This window comes from Panulirus ornatus, chromosome 50, assembly GCF_036320965.1.
Source record: "Panulirus ornatus isolate Po-2019 chromosome 50, ASM3632096v1, whole genome shotgun sequence".
Lineage (NCBI taxonomy): Eukaryota > Metazoa > Arthropoda > Malacostraca > Decapoda > Palinuridae > Panulirus > Panulirus ornatus.
This window is the reverse complement of record NC_092273.1, coordinates 11058425-11078424: the sequence shown is the minus strand read 5'-3', so window position 1 is coordinate 11078424 and position 20000 is coordinate 11058425. Positions and strand designations below refer to the sequence as shown.

Sequence of the window (20000 nt, the reverse complement as noted above, 5' to 3'; positions counted from 1 at the left end):
TCACGACTTGTTCGCCCGCGAGCCTTCTGTCAGCCCCTGTCAAGTTTTTTCTTTTTTCCTGTGGTTCCAGGTGCCCACAGATACCCTCAGAAGGACATGCTGATCTTCCCATCCACACCTCGCTGATCGACGTGGGTACCTGATCGTCCGCCCAGGTCTCCCGCTGGGCCGTGGGTCGCTCCTGCCTCCTCCACACAGGAGAGTTGACACACCAAGTGCCCAAGATAAGTCCCTGGGCTGATTTTACCCCTTTCGTATAACCCCATGTGGTTACCTGTCGTTAGAGTCTCATTGCACGCCATCAAGCCACGGGTCACGAAGCCACGCTTGTACGTCAGACGAACAAACTAAGAAAACAAAGAAAGGGAGAAAAAGGTACAAAATCACGTTACTGTAAATATTTGAAATGGCGTCCTGCCTTGCTGACCCTTCCCCTCCCCCGCTGGGGAACCTCAGCCGGAGCGGAGAGATATTCTGAATACGCACAATATCACATACTCCAGGAAATTCCTCTTGGATGCCCACGAATGCCGGCTGGGAGAAAGAAAGAAAGAAAGAAAGGAAAAAAAAAAGAAATATAAAGTGAATGTAGTTGGGACTCTCAGATATAGATGGTGCTGGTGTATCTCATTGGGTTTTGGTACATTTTCGTCCAGGAGTGTCAAAGGGATGTGTGTGTGTGTGTGTGTGTGTGTGTGTGTGTGTGTGTGTGTGTGTGTGTGTGTGTGTGTATTCTTTCGCGACTCTACGTCCATGCACACATATGAGATGTCGTTTGTGGGGCGAGTGTGGGAAAGATGGAGCAGCACCAGTGAAAGGAGAGAGAGAGAGAGAGAGAGAGAGAGAGAGAGAGAGAGAGAGAGAGAGAGAGAGAAAAGAATTCAACATATCACCAACTGCAGCTGTACGTACTTGCAGGGAAGCGATCACAGATAACATATGTTATCGTACGCACTGAAGTAGTCAGTGAGAAAATTTTGATCCCTGTACTCATCCCTACACGCTAGAACTTAGCAAATTGTTATATATATAAGATCACTCACGTCGAAGGCGATGTCCGGCTTAGGCACTGCCAGTGTGAAAGGTCGAACAATATATATATATATATATATATATATATATATATATATATATATATATATATGTGTGTGTGTGTGTGTGTGTGTGTATGTATTATAAAGCTCTTGGTGAACTTCCACGTATGACGCAAGCACTGTATAACCATCACGTTGGTCGTTGGAAAGATACTTTCTGGATCTGTGTCATAATACTGTTGATGTCAAAAAACCATTTGTGTGTTTGACTACAGATTTTCCCATCTGTCAATTTGTATCGCCAGTAGAAGAGATCGCTTTAGTCCACCGAGAGCAGCGTATGCAAAATGCGTAAGCTTTTTTATATTTTTTTTCCACTGATGATAATGTTCGACTACAATAGGAACTGGTCATGATAGTTTTGCAATCATTGTTTGCCCGAATAATGATGACCCATTAAGAACGAATGTAGTGTCCACAGTCATCAGGTCAAGGGGTCGTGCCATGGTGCTCATGGAAATGAATATTGCAGCCGTGTTGCTCAGTTTTTTTTTACAAAGAAGGCAATGCATCACTCCTCAGCTCCGTCAGCTGCCAAGAACTGTGCACATGTTGTGAATAAAGACGACCCCCTCACCGTGCAGGACGATGTAAAGAATGGTAAGATTGGCTCCTCGATGCCAGCATCTCCGAGGAATGATGATGAACGATATCCCTCGACCTTCCATTGTTTACTCTCGCACTCCTCCCAGTCACACGCACACCTTCGGCAGTTACTGTGAGGATTTTCAACAGAGTATTTGGGAAATGTTACCAGTACTGGGTTCTCTTCCTTCACCCAGGACCTCTGTATGGTCCCAAGCTCCTTCTCCACCCAGACACTACCCAGACACTGTGTCTTGGTACCCCACCTCATACCCCCCACTCTCCTCGTTCCACATGGTCTCAAAACCTCACGTCAAACATAGGAGATGCTAGCACGTCGCCTTGAGGTCTCTGGCTAAGGGATGGCGCCAAGAAAAACACCAATATTCTCCTCACTATTTACCCAGAACTAACGAGGCGCGTTGGCCAAAGAGAGAGCCTGCTTCCTGTGCTGGGATAAGGGGGAGCTATCGCCTGGGTATATGCAAATATGCCCTGTGAACTACAGCAGACTTTGATGTGGGCGAATGATGGTAAAGATCCTCCCGGTGTGTTCATAGATGTCACTTCGTTTATTCTCGTGTTCTCCACCTTGAAATGACCTTACCCTATGGTATATACATAGGCTTAGACCTTACCTATGCTGTTTTTTGCTTTAGGAAGCCGTGTCCCTAGGGTAGTGTAAGGTAATTAGGGTTGTCATTGCTTTGCCTTTCATCCATGAGCTGTGAGTCATATGGTTTGATGGGGACTGAGTCAGGTCCCCAGAACATCCAGTGTGTGGGTGAGGTGAGACCACGACACCTGTGGGTGAGAGGGCGTGAATGACACGCTCCCTCTACCTCACCCGTTGTCGACGGTCCCAACTTGTCGTACGCAGGTGTGCCGCCGCCAGCCGAAGACATGAAACCCCCACCCTCTCACGTTGTACTCTCTCTCTCTCTCTCTCTCTCTCTCTCTCTCTCTCTCTCTCTCTCTCTCTCTCTCTCTCTCTCTCTCTCTCTCTCTCTCTCTCTCTCTCTCTCGTACTAAGGTAGATTGCTAGCCACTCATGTTCTTCAGTCTCTCTCGATCTTGTTCTCACTTCGATATTTTCTGAGGTTTCGGAATCTGATTTACGCTGGGGCTCAAGATTTTTTTTTTGTCTGCGGAATGAGAAGGATCACCCTGGAACCATCTTCCCTCCGTCTGAGTGACTCGATGAATGTTCAACTCGCTCAAGGTCCAGCATGCGTCGTTGTGGTGCTGGAAATCGTAGGTTCCCTGGACTGCTCACCACTGCAGTAAGCCAGAGAAAGTCTGGAGACGGAAGAGGTGAGCAGGAATCACCTTCATTCCCATCTACTCAACGTAAACTGGAGCAACATTCCATCTACTCAACGTAAGCTGGAGCAACATTCCCATCTACTCAACGTAAACTGGAGCAACATTCCCATCTACTGAACGTAAACTGGAGCGTCAACATTCCCATCTACTCAACGTAAACTGGAGCAACATTCCCATCTACTCAACGTAAACTGGAGCAACATTCCCATCTACTCAACGTAAACTGGAGCAACATTCCCATCTACTGAACGTAAACTGGAGCGTCAACATTCCCATCTACTCAACGTAAACTGGAGCAACATTCCCATCTACTCAACGTAAACTGGAGCAACATTCCCATCTACTCAACGTAAACTGGAGCAACATTCCTATCTACTGAACGTAAACTGGAGCGCAACATTCCATCTACTCAACGTAAACTGGAGCAACATTCCCATCTACTCAACGTAAACTGGAGCAACATTCCCTATCTACTCAACGTAAACTGGAGCAACATTCCCATCTACTGAACGTAAACTGGAGCAACATTCCTATCTACTCAACGTAAACTGGAGCAACATTCCCATCTACTCAACGTAAACTGGAGCAACATTCCTATCTACTCAACGTAAACTGGAGCAACATTCCCATCTACTCAACGTAAACTGGAGCAACATTCCCATCCACTCAACGTAAACTGGAGCAACATTCCCATCTACTCAACGTAAACTGGAACTATGTAAGACAACATCCCATCTCTCAACGTATGAACATTCATCTATGACGTAAACTGGAGCAACATTCCCATCTACTCAACGTAAACTGGACGTCAACATCCATTTCCTACTGACTCACTATCATCAACGTAAACTGGCCTTATAGAACAAGTGGACTTAGGTTTGTAAGCAGCCATTTGTCGACGCACCGCTTGCGTCCGGGATGAAATAAACTTACAATTAGCAGAAGGGTTTTTTTTTTATATATAAGTATTGGGAGAATTGGGTTCCCCTTTGCAACCCCTCTCATCTTTGCCACATCTTGGAAAGGTAAGATCCTGCCTGGAAGCAAGACGAGAGCGAAGAGAGAGAGAGAGAAAATAAATATTGTTAGAATCCAAGTTGTTCTGTTATGTAGATTCAACACGCCAGGGGAGGCGCGCGATCCACGCCAGTCTTTTATTAATCCCGCGAACCCTCGAGCGTTTTAGCCTCAAATGACACAAGGAGGGAATGGAGAACATCGCGACGTCGCGCTCGACGCTGCGTCTGCGTCGCAGATCACAGCGAGCCTCCACATCCAAGGGTCGTTCCGTCGGACTTCAGGGGGTCGTACCGTCATGCTTAGGGGGTCGTATCGTCGTGCTTAGGGGTCGTATCGTCGTGCTCAGAGGTCGTACCGTCGAGCTTAGGGGGTGGTACCGTCGTGCTTAGGGGGTCGTGTCGTCGTGCTCAGAGGTCGTACCGTCGTGCTTAGGGGGTCGAGCCGTCGAGCTTAGGGGGTCGTGCCGTCGTGCTCAGAGGTCGTACCGTCGTGCTTAGGGGGTCGAGCCGTCGAGCTTAGGGGGTCGTACCGTCGTCCTCAGACGTCGTACCGTCGTGCCCAGAGGTCGCACCGTCGAGCTTAGGGAGTCGTACCGTAACCATGCGCTTTGCAAATGTAAAGTAAATCCTTTGAAAAAAAAAAAAAGAAAAGGAGGGTGGGAGTCCCTCTTGATCCTCTCCCACTGTACCGTTCCGTCCGGCAGCGATCCTCTCCCACTGTACCGTTCCGTCCGGCAGCGATCCTCTCCCACTGTACCGTTCAAGTCCGGCAGCGATCCTCTCCCACTGTACCGTTCAAGTCCGGCAGCGATCCTCTCCCACTGTACCGTTAAGTCAGGCATCGATCCTCTCCCACTGTACCGTTCCGTCCGACAGCGATCCTCTCCCACTGTACCGTTCCGTCCGGCAGCGATCCTCTCCCACTGTACCGTTAAGTCAGGCATCGATCCTCTCCCACTGTACCGTTCCGTCCGACAGCGATCCTCTCCCACTGTACCGTTCCGTCCGGCAGCGATCCTCTCCCACTGTACCGTTCAAGTCCGGCAGCGATCCTCTCCCACTGTACCGTTCAAGTCCGGCAGCGATCCTCTCCCACTGTACCGTTAAGTCAGGCATCGATCCTCTCCCACTGTACCGTTTCGTCTGGTAGCAGGAAGTCCATCCCACGCGAAGTGTCGGGTACTCGTTTTTTTGGGGTTGTCTTTTTTTTTTCTTTTTTTTTTTTACTTGCACAGGTCACCGAGCCAGTTTCATATGGAGTAACATGAAACGTTGATAACGAAGGAGAGAGAGAGAGAGAGAGAGAGAGAGAGAGAGAGAGAGAGAGAGAGAGAGAGAGAGAGAGAGAGAGAGAATGTGATATGGCGGAAGAACATCTTCAGAAGTGGCCGAGGTTTTTTGTGGCATTTTCTCATATATATGTGTGTGTATATATATATATATATATATATATATATATATATATATATATATATATATATATATATATGGAGGGGCATCTTGGCCACGGGTCGTCCCTGCATCCCACGGCATATACGCTTTCTACACACGTACAAGATACAGGACTCAATTATGTGGGGACACACACACACACACACACATTAACGCATGTGCGTAAACTACACATAACCCTCATATACGGTTCACTGCGTAAATATTCATTCAGTTGCGCAAATATTCATTTATTCTTTCTTTCTTTTTTCGACTCGTGCGTTTGAAGTCAGATGTGTTCTAGTTACTAGCCGTGAGGCTTCCAGCATATGAGAGAAATATATCTGTCCCCCTCCGCGCAGAAATTGTCAAAGGTCAACCATCTATTTCAGTCTTTCTGTAGCACGAAACACAGGTTGCCCCAGGCCCTCACCTAGATGTGTGCGGGGATAGCATCTGCTCCCCGTCACAGCATCACGTTGACAAGAGTGTCCGTGCAATCTCATGACTGTTACATGTCTCTCTTGTGTCTCCCCTGATGATGTGATTATTACACGAAAGTGCACTTGGGAAGTCATCGTGTTTCATGTCCTCCTACTCCCCCCCCCCCCCCCCCCCCCCCCCCCGGAACTCGTGGAAAATGCTTGATCACTCGCTCTCAACTGTGGTCCTTTCCACGTAAGGAAATAGATCAATCTTTTGGGTAACGGTGTTAGTATAATAGCCTCTTCGGCATGACGGTACGACACTTGGGTACGACGGTCCGATGATTGGGCAAGGCGGTCCGACCCTTGAGCACGACGGTGCGACCCTTGAGCACGACGGTGCGACCCTTGGGTGGGATGGCTTTGCGTTAGCCAATCTTACCCAAGGGTCGTAAAGTCTTGCTCAAGGTGTCGTAACCACGTCCGTCGTGCTCAAAGCGTCGTACCGTCGTCCCCAAAGCGTTGTAACGTCGTCCCCAAAACGTCATACCGTCGTCCCCAAAGCGTCTTACCGTCGTCCCCAAAGCGTCGTACAGTCGTCCACAAAGCGTCGTACCGTCGTCCCCAAAGCGTCTTACCGGCGTCCCCAAAGCTTCGTACCTTCGGGCTCAAAAGGAGGGTGGGTAGGGTGGATGGGGGGTGGCAGTTTACCTTCGCCAGCGCAACATCGACACGGTGCTCTCGCGGTGGAAAAATAATTCAAAACAAACATTTGGACGGCCGAGTGAGTGAGAGTGAACCCCGAGAGACGAGAGAGCCACTCAAGACGAAGCTTCTTGGGGCCTCGACTTTACCGAGCACACCGGGTAGAGGTGCTGTATGCTGGAGGTGGTGGTGGTGTGTGTGTGTGTGTGTGTGTGTGTGTGTGTGTGTGGTGTCACATGCCACTTCATTATTCATGCTGGGCTTGGCTCCCCCTCTTGCCCTCCTAGCCAGCTGACCACCAACCAGCCACCTAACCACCCAGCCAACCACCCAACCGACCGCCCAGCCAGCCAACCAACCAACCAACCAGCCAACCACCCAGCCAACCAACAAACCAGCCAACCAACCAACCAACCAACCAACCACCCAGCCAACCAACCAACCAATCACCCAGCCAACCAACCAACCAATCACCCAGCCAACCAACCAACCAACCAACCAGCCAACCTACCCTCCTACCCACAGACACACAACCGAGTCATCGTCCTCACCAACCCGTCTCGTGTTTTCCCCAAGATTAAACTGGTGTAGGTGTGGCAGTTGAGCGCTGCGGTGAGAGGGGCCCAGGAGGTCGTTTGAAGGAAGGGCTGATGGGCTGAGGATCATATGCCCTCCTTGTGTCAGCTGTTCGCCTGCTACGTCGATTCACCCCTCCCTCGCCCCCTGGCTGCGTTCTGTTGTATAGCCATGGAAGAGTATGGGGCGTTCATGTGCTTCACACTTACGCCTGTAGGTATGGTGTGGTTTATTCTCGTGTAGTTGCATCCATCTCTCTCTCTCTCTCTCTCTCTCTCTCTCTCTCTCTCTCTCTCTCTCTCTCTCTCTCTCTCTCATACATGGTCGATAGGACGCGACGCTTTATTGTATCTTTGCATAACTTTGTACGCCTTTGTGTCCGTCAGGCCCTCCCCAGCCACCACCACCTCCTCCTCCTCCTCCTCCTCCAACGGCCGAGGACGATATCCTCCCTCTTTCAGGTCATCAATCCTCCCACAATCACGTCATCCGTCCTCCTGCTATCACGTCATCCGTCCTCCTGCTATCACGTCATCCGTCCTCCTGCTATCACGTCATCAGTGAGGCTGAGAGAGGAAATTAACACAGCCTGGATCCCCTCCCACCCACCCCTTCCTCTGGACACCTCCACACAGGCACGCACGCATATACAAAAGAGGCAGACCAGCCTCAGAACTTCGAAGAGGTCCCCCACTGAAGGCTCCTATCCTTCCCTTTTGCCTCGAGTACCTCCTCACAGTTGGCTTGCCGGAACTTTTAAGCTTCACAGCAACGCGTGTCGCACCGCCACCGCCGCCTACCTATCAAGGTAAAGGCAGGACAAAGCCCCATGTGACCTCCGTGGACTCAGACGTTGACTGACCTCCACAGGGCAGGGTCAAGATTGTCATCATTAGTCATCATGAAATGAACCCCTCCTGCCGGAGTTACCCCACCTGGTTCTTAAACAGATCACAGCTTCAGGAACGCAGAGGAGGCGGAGGAGGAGGGCGGGGGTCATAATGTATACCGAAGGCAAAAGTGTTAGGATGTATACCTTCACCCATGGGTCATACTGAGGGTCGTATGCTCTCACCGAGGGAGTATCATATATCCGGCCCCTCGGGTTGTCGAGAACACCCGCCCCTATACTGGAGGACAGCACCGTTGTCCTCCCAACCTCATCTCCCTCTTGCTCCCCAACACCCAACTTGTTCGTGAACGAGCCAACATCAACATCATCATGAATATGTCTCCCTCGGTCCTACATAAAGGCAGAGTGGTGCCCCTTCCATCTGAGTTTGTAGGAGCTCCCAGACGACGACACGACACACCGCTTGAAGGCATGTTGGTCAACCCTGCTGTGCTCGCTCCCGTCGCAAGACGATCTCTCAACAGAGGTCAACAGAAACTTGAATTGTCTACAGTTCCTTTCGTTCCTCGGAAAAAAACAGGAGGAGGAAGGAATGAGAGGAGGTGGCGTTGGAAATGCGACCAGAATATATTTTCGTGAGAGGGTGACTGAGAAAGAGCCGTCGGCCGAGAAGCTGACGTTCCCATCGACGACGCTAGAGAGTCAGCCACGTAACTGACGCCCAAAGACTACCACCCCTCGCATCAGGGCGGTGGGTCGCCCGTGCAGCAGCAGCAGCGGAGGAGGAGGAGGAAGAGGACCACATCGTGTGCGCGGCGGGTGTGCGTCTTGTAACCATGACAGCAACGGCTGCGATGAAGCTGGGAGTCTTCCCTCCCCATTCACCAGTTGCTTCAATCGCCAGGCTTACTCAACTTTCTCCTCCCTCCCTCCTCCTCACCAGCCAGCCAACCAGACGACAGATATTGCTCTCCGTTTCTCATCCGCAGATTACCCTCGAAGGTATCGTAAAGTTTAGCGACGCAACGTCTCAAATCATCTCGTCAGAGTTGGAGATGGGAACATATTTCATCTCTAACCGATGTCGTCAACCCAGAACGCATACGAATTGGGCGTTCAGCATTCCTTTTCTTTTTTTTTTTACGACATGAAACTAAGATGTGTAGACATAAAGCGATATAGAAAATGGTTTACAGACGGGTTAATAATCATCAAGGCACTTTAGAAGGAAGTGTCTTACGCAGCACACTTCCAGCCAGCCTCAGTAACCCCAGGGGTACAGGCACCAAAAGGCGAAGGACCTCAGAATAGAACGTAAAGTGCACTCACAGCTCCTCGAGTGCACTCGAGACTGATTGAAAGCTAACGCGTGTCTCTTAGTGCCGTGCTGTGCACCGCCCCTCTTACTGCTCTGTTTATCACCCATGGTGGGACGTGTTCCTGTTTTCTTTTACGAGGTTCACACACACACACACACACACACACACACACACACACACAGGGGGAGGGATGTGGCCTGCCGCCTCTCCCAAGTATCTCCCATTTCTCCTTACGCGAGGAGGGTTGCCATAGGGACATGTGCCGGCCTGATTTATAAACTCAGTAAATCGATTACATAACTTCCTTTCTTGTAACCATGGAAAGAAGTGTGGTTCCTGGCTTTGGATATATATATATATATATATATATATATATATATATATATGTGTGTGTGTGTGTGTGTGTGTGTGTGTGTGTGTGTGTGTGTGGATGGTCTTCCATTTGGCTTAACGTTAATCATGCCGTCATCAGACTGAATTTTCGGGGATCAGGTCGCCCGGTATGAACCTATTAACTTTCAATCACTGCCCAATTTGTATTTATGACCAGTGAAATGGATTTTATCCACGCACTGAATTCGCCCTCCCTCCCCTTCCCTTTTTTTTCACGTGCTGCACGACCTACCGTACGTACGACCAGACGCTCCACCCTGCGACACGACCTACCGTATGCACGACCAGACGCTCCACTCTGCGGTACGACCTACCGTACGCACGACCAGACGCTCCACCCTGCGGCGCGACCTACCGTACGCACGACCAGACGCTCCACCCTGCGGTGCGACCTACCGTACGCACGACCAGACGCTCCACCCTGCGGCACGACCTACCGTACGCACGACCAGACGCTCCACCCTGCAGCACGACCTACCGTGCGCACGACCAGACGCTCCACCCTGCGGTACGACCTACCTTACGTACGACCAGACGCTCCAACCTGCGGTGCGACCTACCGTACGTACGACCAGACGCTCCACCCTGCGGTGCGACCTGCCGTACGTACGACCAGACGCTCCACCCTGCGGTGCGACCTGCCGTACGTACGACCAGCGCATGGTCGCTTTCTAGCTCGACCTTCGGCCTACGACCAGCAGGCAGCTACAGAGAGGCGCGGTCCATGCGTGCAGTCAGTTGACTTCAGGATGTGGTGCATGACGGGCAGGCTATTCAGCCTCTTGAAGCCATGCGTCGGTGCGTGAGGGTAGAGAGAGTTCAGGCGAACAGCGACTTCAAAGGAGCCTTTCTCTGTAATCGGCCTGAAGCCATCAGACTTTTAATGTCTGAAATGTTTGAAAAGAAAAGGGGAAAAAAAAAAAAACGTTTTTAAGAATTCTGGAAATCATTTCTCCGTCCTCGATGCGGGAAGACGCAAGAAACGTTTTTAGGAATTATCGAAACGTTTTCAGGAATTATCGAAACAACTTTTCCGTTTTAAAAACCAGAAACGGTTTTAGGAATGAGACAAATCACCTTTCTGTTCTAGATGCCAGGAAGGTTTTTGAGAATGGTAGAAACGTCTGTTCCATTCTAGACACCAAAGTCGTTGTTTATGAATGATTGGAATTTACGTTTTGGTTTCAGATGCCAGAGACGTCGTTTTAAAGAATAACTGAAGTCTCTTTTCTCTTCCACTTTCCACACTCCATCTCGCTTTCCTCCTCCTAGTCTCCTCCTTTTTCCTCCCTCCTCCTTCTCGTCCACCTTCTCCTTCCTCTCTTTCTCGCACTGAACATACACCCCTCTCAGTTCAGGCTTACTGAGCACCTCGTCTCGTAACTGAGAAGGAATAACCTGGTTAAATTCACTGGTGCCTTAAAACACATTTGTGTCCGTATAACTCTCTCTCTCTCTCTCTCTCTCTCTCTCTCTCTCTCTCTCTCTCTCTCTCTCTCTCTCTCTCTCTCTCTCTGTGGCGCTCGCTCGTTTACCTCTGTTTAATTTCAGGACACCGCGGGGTCATCCTTGTAATAACATAAACATGTTGTTGGGCAATAACCCATACCTTCCATTCTGTCTTGGGAAGCCCAATAACGACCATCGCAAAGGTCTAGTCTCCCTGAAGCTGAGGGTTGTTGCGTAAGAGCCGTGATTTTTCCCCCACCCCCCAAGTGGACAGCTGCTGCCTATCTACAGGGAACAGCCTTAGCTTTTTTTTTTTTCTTTTTTTTGCCTTAGTTTAGGGAGCTGCCCACACATCTCGGGTGGTTCATCCTCCACCTTCCCCATATTTAACTAAGAGTGGAATCAGAACCTCTCTCTTTAACCATCCGTCCTCGCTGCACACCGTGCATGTTGTTGCTGATAATCTCTCTCTCTCTCTCTCTCTCTCTCTCTCTCTCTCTCTCTCTCTCTCTCTCTCTCTCTCTCTCTCTCTCTCTCTCTCTCTCTCTGTGCCCCACTGGTATCATCTTGGGAACTGCTCTCGTTAGCTGTCTGCACCGTGTCTCCTCCCCTAAGGTTACGATCCGACACAACGCGTCGGGTCGCTGCTTCCCACAGCGTCTGTGTGGAGATCTGCCACTCGGGGATTGACCGTTCCGTGTCCTCCTCCTCCTCCTCCTCCTCCTCCTCCTCCTCCTCCTCCTCCCCCTCACCCGATCATTCAAGCTGTGCAGATCTCCTGCTCTTCCTCCTCCTTTCGTCTATCCCCCTCTTCCTCTTCCTTTCGTCTTTCCCCTCTTCCTCCTCCTTTCGTCATCCCCCTCTTCCTCCTCCTTTCGTCTTTTCCCATCTTCCTCCTCCTTTCATCTTTCCCCTCTCCCTCCTCCTTTCGTCTTTCCCCATCTTCCTCCTCCTTTCGTCTTTCCCCTCTTCCTCCTCCTTTCGTCTTTCCCCTCCTTCGCCTCTTTTCGTCTTTCCCCTCTTCCTCCTTTCGTCTCCCTCTTCCTCCTCCTTCCGTCTTTCCCTCTTCCTCCTTCCGTCTCCTCCTCTTCCTCCTTTTCCCGTAACCTTCATACCTTTACGAGTCGGGCATGCAGACACCTGCAGAGCACCATGATCAAAATCTGTTCCGTTCTTTTCTGTTATTATCATTATCATCATTTCTTCCGTCCACCCTAGATAGCTCTTAGATCGCTGTTTGTTATGCCCCTGTGCCACGTCGACCACCATGAGGGAGAAAGGCTCTCGGCGCCCTAATTCTCCGAGAAAGACACCCGTGTATTTGCATGACCATATCTGTCCTTTCTTTTCGCGTGCCCGGAGATCAGTTCTCAGTCCCTGTTGTATCATTGGGGTCTGTTCTCAGTCCCTCTTGTATCATTGGGGTCTGTTCCTCAGTCCCTGCTGTATCACTGGGGTCAGTTCCTCCGTCCCCGCTGTATCACTGGGGTCCGTTCCTCAGTCCCTGCTGTATCACTGGGGTCAGTTTCTCCGTCCCCGCTGTATCACTGGGGTCTGTTCCTCCGTCCCCGCTGTATCACTGGGGTCAGTTCTCAGTCCCTGTTGTATCACTGGGGTCAGTCCCTCCGTCCCCGTTGTATCAGAGATGCCGGCTCGGATCACCCATGTCTCTTGTGTTCTGTCGTGCCCCACACAGGGAGCGGCGAGGACTTCAGCGAGTCGTGGAGCGAGCCTCAGAAGAGGAGGTGGCTGCAGATGCTCCTGCTGCGCCTGGAGGCCGAGTGTCGCAGGAGGCAGCACCAGGAGGCGGCGTCTTCCTCCTCGTCCTCCTCCTCCTCTGCCAACACCTCCTTCGACCTCCGTCAGGAAGGTGAGTGTTTTCCGTCTTCCTCGCCTGATTGGCTGCATGTGTCTGTCTCACGTTGGCCCGCCTCCGTTTCCCACCATTTACCACGCAGCTCCTCTTCGCCTCAATGACACCGCAACTCTTAAGACTCTCTCTCTCTCTCTCTCTCTCTCTCTCTCTCTCTCTCTCTCTCTCTCTCTCTCTCTCTCTCTCTCTCTCTATCTATCTATCTATCTATCTATCTGTCTATCTTGCCCATTTTAATACTTTGAGCTCATCTGCATTCCAGTAACTCTCTGTTGTTGTTGTTGGTGTTGTTGTTCTTTGTTTTTGTTTACTTGACCGAGAGATCTGTGTCCTTGTTGTGCTTGTGATTTCATCAAACGTCGCTGATTGGTAGACGCCAGAGTCCTCCTCCCTTATTACGACCATTAGAGGTAAGTGATGCCATTAGAGTTATAACTACGCCATGTAATGATGATTAAGGTGCCTCGCGCTTGCAGGTACTGACGACCGTAGTCGAGGTAATTGTAGTTGCGACGGCAATTACAGCGATAACAGTTGCAGTGTTGGTTGGACGACAGACCTTACGAGGGAATCCGTGTTAGCGTGAGCATTAGTATCGAGAACTTGTGTTAGTGGAGTGCGTTAGAGTGTGTGGCGGCGGCTATGATGGCCTTCTGCCAATGAGATCTCTCACCCTTTAGCCTCGTAAGTAGAGTGCGTTAGTGTGTGTGTGTGTGGATGGGGGTGGGATGTAGTGGCGATGGCCCTCTGGAAGTAGGGGACTCGCCTTTATCCTCGGGAGTAGAGTGTGTTAAGAGGTGTGTAGGGCACGGTGGTGGTGGTGGTGGTGGTGGTAGAGGAGTGTGTGTGTAGGGGTGTGTGTCGACGTCCCTGTAGGGTGGGAAGGGAAGGCTCGCCCCCGTAGCCTCCCACTAACGCGGGCGCTGGTGTGATCTCGTCTTTGGGCGGGATATGTCAGCACCAGGAGGTGGTGTCAGGGAGGGGGGTAAGGTAAGGCGAGGAGGGAAGGTGCTCATCTACCCACGTTTTCTGTTCCGCTTTTTCCGTACACGAAACGAAAACGGAAAACATACCCTCCAGAATTACGCTTGGTACATAGTTGTACTTAGAGGTTAGTACAAGACTAGCCTTTCGTAGTTAGTACATGATTGTATCACTTCGACTTGCTTATTACACATGGACGATTGACCTTAAGCTAATGGACAGTACGTAGACCACTGGGGTATTGATAGCCCAGATGACAAGGGTCGCGTATGCAGTGAGGTGGTGTTTACGGTTTCCATAGCATTATCTTGAACACCTGAAGAAGGGTGTTAAGTATTCCACTTGAGTACAGTGCCCTAACCCCGTCAAGTGAGAGGACTTAACCACCCTCTTGAATACGACAGCTCAACCTAACCCTTTGAGTACTGACTTTGAAGTCATCCTCAGGGGTTTCAGGTCGTCATACTTCGAGGAGTTATAGAGTAACCTGTCAACAGAGAGAAAACTGAAACCAAGAGTTTAGGTTCTGGTATGACGACCCAGTCACATAAACATTGTCCTTGTCACATAAGCAATGACCTCGCATACTCACACACACACCACACACACACACACACACACACACACACACACTTCGCATAGGCAATGCATGTACGCTTCAGATAACCAATTCACACTTCAGAATAACGCTACACACTTCGTATAAACGATACACACTCTGTATAAGCAAGGAACACGTCACAGGCACAAATCATCATATGAGCAAACGTACATATCACACAACCCACACACACTTCACGTAAGCGAATCACACCACATAGAACGAATTCAGAAATCATATACAAACAATAAACACGTCGTACGAGCACATAGACAACACAAGCACATGTCACAATAAACCCAACTCAACGGATTTTTATTGCTGTTCCTAATAACAAAAAAAAACAAGTCACCACCTCACGCAAACACGAAAACATTTTCAGATTATTATAATCGCACCCGGGTGATAACTAACACACCACTACACAATACATAAACACAAATCTGACACATACATATATAACAACACACACGCGACTTAAACACACACCACACCAACCATTTTTGATATATATATATATATATATATATATATAATATATATATATATATATATATATATATATATATAAATAATTACAGAATAATATTAAACACCAGCCATGTTATTTTTTTATATCAAGTGAGTAAATTTATAACGGTACTATCTGGTGGATTTCAGCAAATTGGATTGAATAGTGAGTTATTTGTATCGCGTACTAGTGGGTAACATATTAAAGATCGAGGAAATGTGAAACGAATAGATAATTTGGCTTCGTGTACTAGGCCAGCAGCTATATGTGTTTGTATGAAGGCCAGAAGAGGGTGTTTTAAATGTATACTTAATAATAGAGAATAAAATATATATAAAAAATATAAAATAATATAAAAAAATATATAATATATATTACCTATGAGTCCACTGGAAAATTGAAGTCACGGGATAAATACCAACGACAATCGTAATAATCACACCATCAGGGGAGACAGAAGAGAGAAATTTAAGTCAGTTGGACAATCACATGTTTACCAAATGGCGTCGTAGCTACGTCTCTTCGTTGTATATCAACTGACTGTTATATATCTCTCTTGTGTCTCCCGTGATGATGTGATTATGACACGAAAGTGCACTTGGGAACTTATCGTGTTTCTTTTTCCCCGTGGACTCATAGGAAGATACTTGAATCGCGCAAAATTGTGATCCGATATAGTATACTGTGTGAGGTAGTCAGTGTAACAACGGCATCTTTATGGATGTTTGTAGCAGTTGATTAGATCGCCAAGGACGGTCCAGGTCCTCCCTTATGACTGTCCGTAGGGAGAAGTGGTCTGCCCGTCCCGTCTGTTCGTGTGTCTGCCTTCCCTCCTTCCATCTGAGTCAGTGTCTTCCCAGCCACTCATCCTTCCAGCCTTCCAGCTGCTCGTCCTTCCAGCCTTCCAACTTCCCCACCCTTCCAGCCTTCCAGCTTCCCCACCATTCCAGACTCTCACCTTTCCAGCCAGCCTTCCAGGGTCTTGTGTACTGGTCGCACGTAAGCCGTACGTACGCTGAATTTACTGGCGTGCACGTAGCTGCCGCAGCGATCATTGCCACCAGAAATTCCCAACCTCCTATCTTATCTGCTGGTGAGATTGGACAGTCGTTGATTGGCATAGCCCGTAAATCGTGAACGTTTATATATATATATATATATATATATATATATATATATATATATATATATATATATATATATATATATATATATATATATACACACGAACAAAGTGCATATGAACGCGATCGTAGCCTAGCGGTAGCGCTCCCGCCTGTTGCACAAGGGTGGTCCCGGGTTCGATCCTGGCTGTTAGATGTTTGTATGATATATATATATATATATATATATATATATATATATATATATATATATATATATATATATAGAGAGAGAGAGAGAGAGAGAGAGAGAGAGAGAGAGAGAGGAGTTATTTGGTTATTCATTTATTCATCTGTATGCGTTACCGGACTCCGCCTGCATGAGGTCACCCTTGGCGAGGCTTTATCACTGGTGGTACAGACAAGCCTCGACTCCGGACGAGTCCACCACTTCCATGCTACTTAATGTAGCGCAGCCTCGGAGCCCCCCTGGAGAATTGGGTGGATGGGGGTTGTCTTGGAATCATATGGTTCATACTGTCACGTATGTAGCCCCGGGGCGTTATCCACGAACCCCCAGGATCGAATCCCACCACATTGATTAGGATTCAATACGAGATTAGCCTGGGTTGGTCGACGTATTCTCTGTACCGGGGAGGGGGTTTGGGGGGTTGCATGTGGAGGGTGGGTTTGTATACATTCCCCGCCGTCCGTCAGTGCAGTTGTCACAGGCTTTTACGTAGCCGTCGCAGACCGTGACCCAACCCGGCCGTCTGATGAGTTCGAACCCCTGACGCGGTAGTCGGCCCTCACCCAACCCAGGTGCTCAGCCCTCGGTCGGGGCTGGTCGACAGATGGATACGTGGCTCAGGTCGGTGTGTGTGTGTGTGTGTGTGTGTGTGTGTGTGTGTGTGTGTGTGTGTGTTTTAAGGAGGTGTCAGATCCTCCCGACGCTGAGAATGGCCCCAGATCAGGTCCTCCTGTGTGACGCAGGGCCTGAACGCGCGTCAACCAGGGATCCATCCGACGCGTTCATCTGCCTCAGAATCCTCCCAGGAATTATAACTGGAACCCACCCACCACCTCCCTCACCCTCACCTCCCTCACCCTCACCTCCCTCACCTCCTCACCCGCTAACGGAGCGTGTTAAGCCCCCCTTGATCCCAGAGGCGTGCCTGGGGAAGACCTTGTCTGCATTGTTTGCCGGGGGACTTGCAACGTCCCCTTGTGGTCTCTGCTTCTAGGGATACACACACACACACACACACACACACACACACACACACACACACACACACACACACACACACACATGCACATACACACACACTCTCAGCTACGAAACCACCTCAGAATCATCAGTATGTTTCCATAGATAAATTAATCTATCCTGAACTATAGTAGGGGATGAAAGATGGTCATAGTGATTATTTCTTGTCATGAAGAGGGAAATATTACAAGTACACCTATCTTCTTTTTTTTTCTTTCTATATAAACCACTGCTAGCCATAATTAGCCCAACTATACTTAGTCTAACCATGCTCAGGCTAACGATGCCTGACCTGACCTATCCATTGATGACCTGTCTTACGAACCAGATCTAACCGTGTCTGTTTAGTCCCAGACTTCGATGTCAGTGACCTGATCACCGACTTCGATGTCAGTAACATGAGACCAGCGACTTCGATGTCAGTAACATGAGACCAGCGACTTCGATGTTAGTAACGTGAGCGGCGACTTCGATATCAGTAACATGAGACCAGCGACTTCGATGTCAGTAACGTGAGCGGCGACTTCGATGTTAGTGACATGAACAGCGACTTCGGTGTCAGTAACGTGAGCGGCGACTTCGATGTTAGTGACATGAACAGCGACTTCGGTGTCAGTAACGTGAGCGGCGACTTCGATGTTAGTGACATGAACAGCGACTTCGGTGTCAGTAACGTGAGCGGCGACTTCGATGTTAGTGACATGAACAGCGACTTCGGTGTCGGTATCTGGTAACCGCTACTGGCGAAGGAGGAATCGAACCCCAATTAAGAAGTAATTGGTTTCTTGCCTCATCCTGTATCGTCCCTCTTCGCTCGTCTTCATCGCTTCACCCTCACCCCCTTCTCTTCCCCCGCTTCCTCCCACACCCTTCCCAGTGGGGAAGGAGGGCGCGGGGGTGGAGGAAATTGGGACCGAGGAGGAAGGGGTGGAGGGAGTGGGGAGTAGCGAGCGAAGATAAAGAGGCGGGGGGGTTGGCGGCAGCTGCTGCAGGTGACACCCGGAAGACCAGCCCAAGATAGGGAAGGTGGGGAGGCAGGCGTCCAGGAGGAAGCCATAGAAAGTAGACACGGGGCGCCTCTGTTGTCGCTGAGGAAGCGAGATACACGGGTAGTCGGGTGTTGCTGGTGTGTGTGCACTGCACGCTGGAAAGTTTGTATGCTAGGATACGTGAGAGTCAGGGGCGTTAAATGCCAAGGCGTGATATCGTACTCAAGTCGTCGTAACGATGTTGTTTGAGGTTCCTGGCCGTGCTCGAGGGGTAGTATTTTCGTGTTCAAGGGTCGTAACGTCGTGCTCAAGTGTCGTAACGTCGTGTTTAAAGGGGGTCGTGACGTCGTGCTCAAGTCTCGTAACGTCGCTCTGAAACGATCGTAACGTCGCGCTGATGGGTCGTAACGTCGCGCTCAGGGGGTCGTAACGTCGACTATGGGGAGTTAAAGAAAGAGGTATGGTGGATGGAGGCGGAATGAAGGAGGTAGGTTAAGGCATCTGAGAATGAGACCAAGTGAGAGAGAGAGGCAGTTACTTAAAGACAGTGACTTAAAGTGAACTTACCTGATGGAGAGATATGGAAAGGTGGAAATTACCTGAGATCCAGTGGTGGGGTGAGCCACGGGAACAGCCGGGGAGATGAGATAGGTAGGGTAATGGACGAAGTTCCCGCATACTTTCTCATGCATCGACCAGCCAAGAGAGCCACAGTTGGGCGACCAGACCAGAGAGCCACAGTTGGGCGACCAGACCAGACAGCCACAATTGGACGACCAGACCAGAGAGTCACAGTTGGGCAACCAGACCAGAGAGCCACAGTCGTTCGACCAGACCAGTCACAGTTGGGCGACCAGACCAGAGAGCCACAGTTGGGCGACCAGACCAGAGAGTCACAGTTTGGTGACCAGACCAGAGAGTCACAGTTGGGCGACCAGACCAGAGAGCCACAGTTGTTCGACCAGACCAGTCACAGTTGGGCGACCAGACCAGAGAGCCACAGTTGGGCGACCAGACCAGAGAGTCACAGTTTGGTGACCAGACCAGAGAGTCACAGTTGGGCGACCAGACCAGAGAGCCACAGTTGTTCGACCAGACCAGAGAGCCACAGTTGGGTGATTTGTTCCGCGCCACCTCCTGCAGCCTCCACATACCCCTGGGGGTGGGGGAGTGAGGCAAGAGCCTCTCTCTCTCTCTCTCTCTCTCTCTCTCTCTCTCTCTCTCTCTCTCTCTCTCTCTCTCTCTCTCTCTCTCCCGTTCCAGCAGTGAAACATCACCCCGGGGGAGAGCGGGGCGGGAGAGGCTCTTCCCCCCGGCCAGTGGCGACACCATCAAAACACTCCCAATTACACTTCCCGCGATTGCCTGACCGCCGGCTGATCTCGTCCAGGCCCCAACTCCCTCCCCCCCATCTCTCTCTCTCTCTCTCTCTCTCTCTCTCTCTCTCTCTCTCTCTCTCTCTCTCTCTCTCTCTCTCTCTCTCTCTCTCTCTCT

At 49.9% G+C, this 20000-nt stretch overlaps 1 protein-coding gene across 1 annotated transcript in view; it reads left to right on the top strand.

Annotated features, from left to right (window-relative positions):
• The window catches only part of LOC139764593 (uncharacterized), a 190073-nt gene that overhangs the window by 89492 nt on the left and 80581 nt on the right, over window positions 1-20000 (top strand). The window contains exon 3 of the mRNA XM_071691431.1: window positions 12872-13045. Within this exon, the coding sequence (XP_071547532.1) occupies window positions 12872-13045 (174 nt within the window). The remainder of the gene's footprint in view (window positions 1-12871; window positions 13046-20000) is intronic.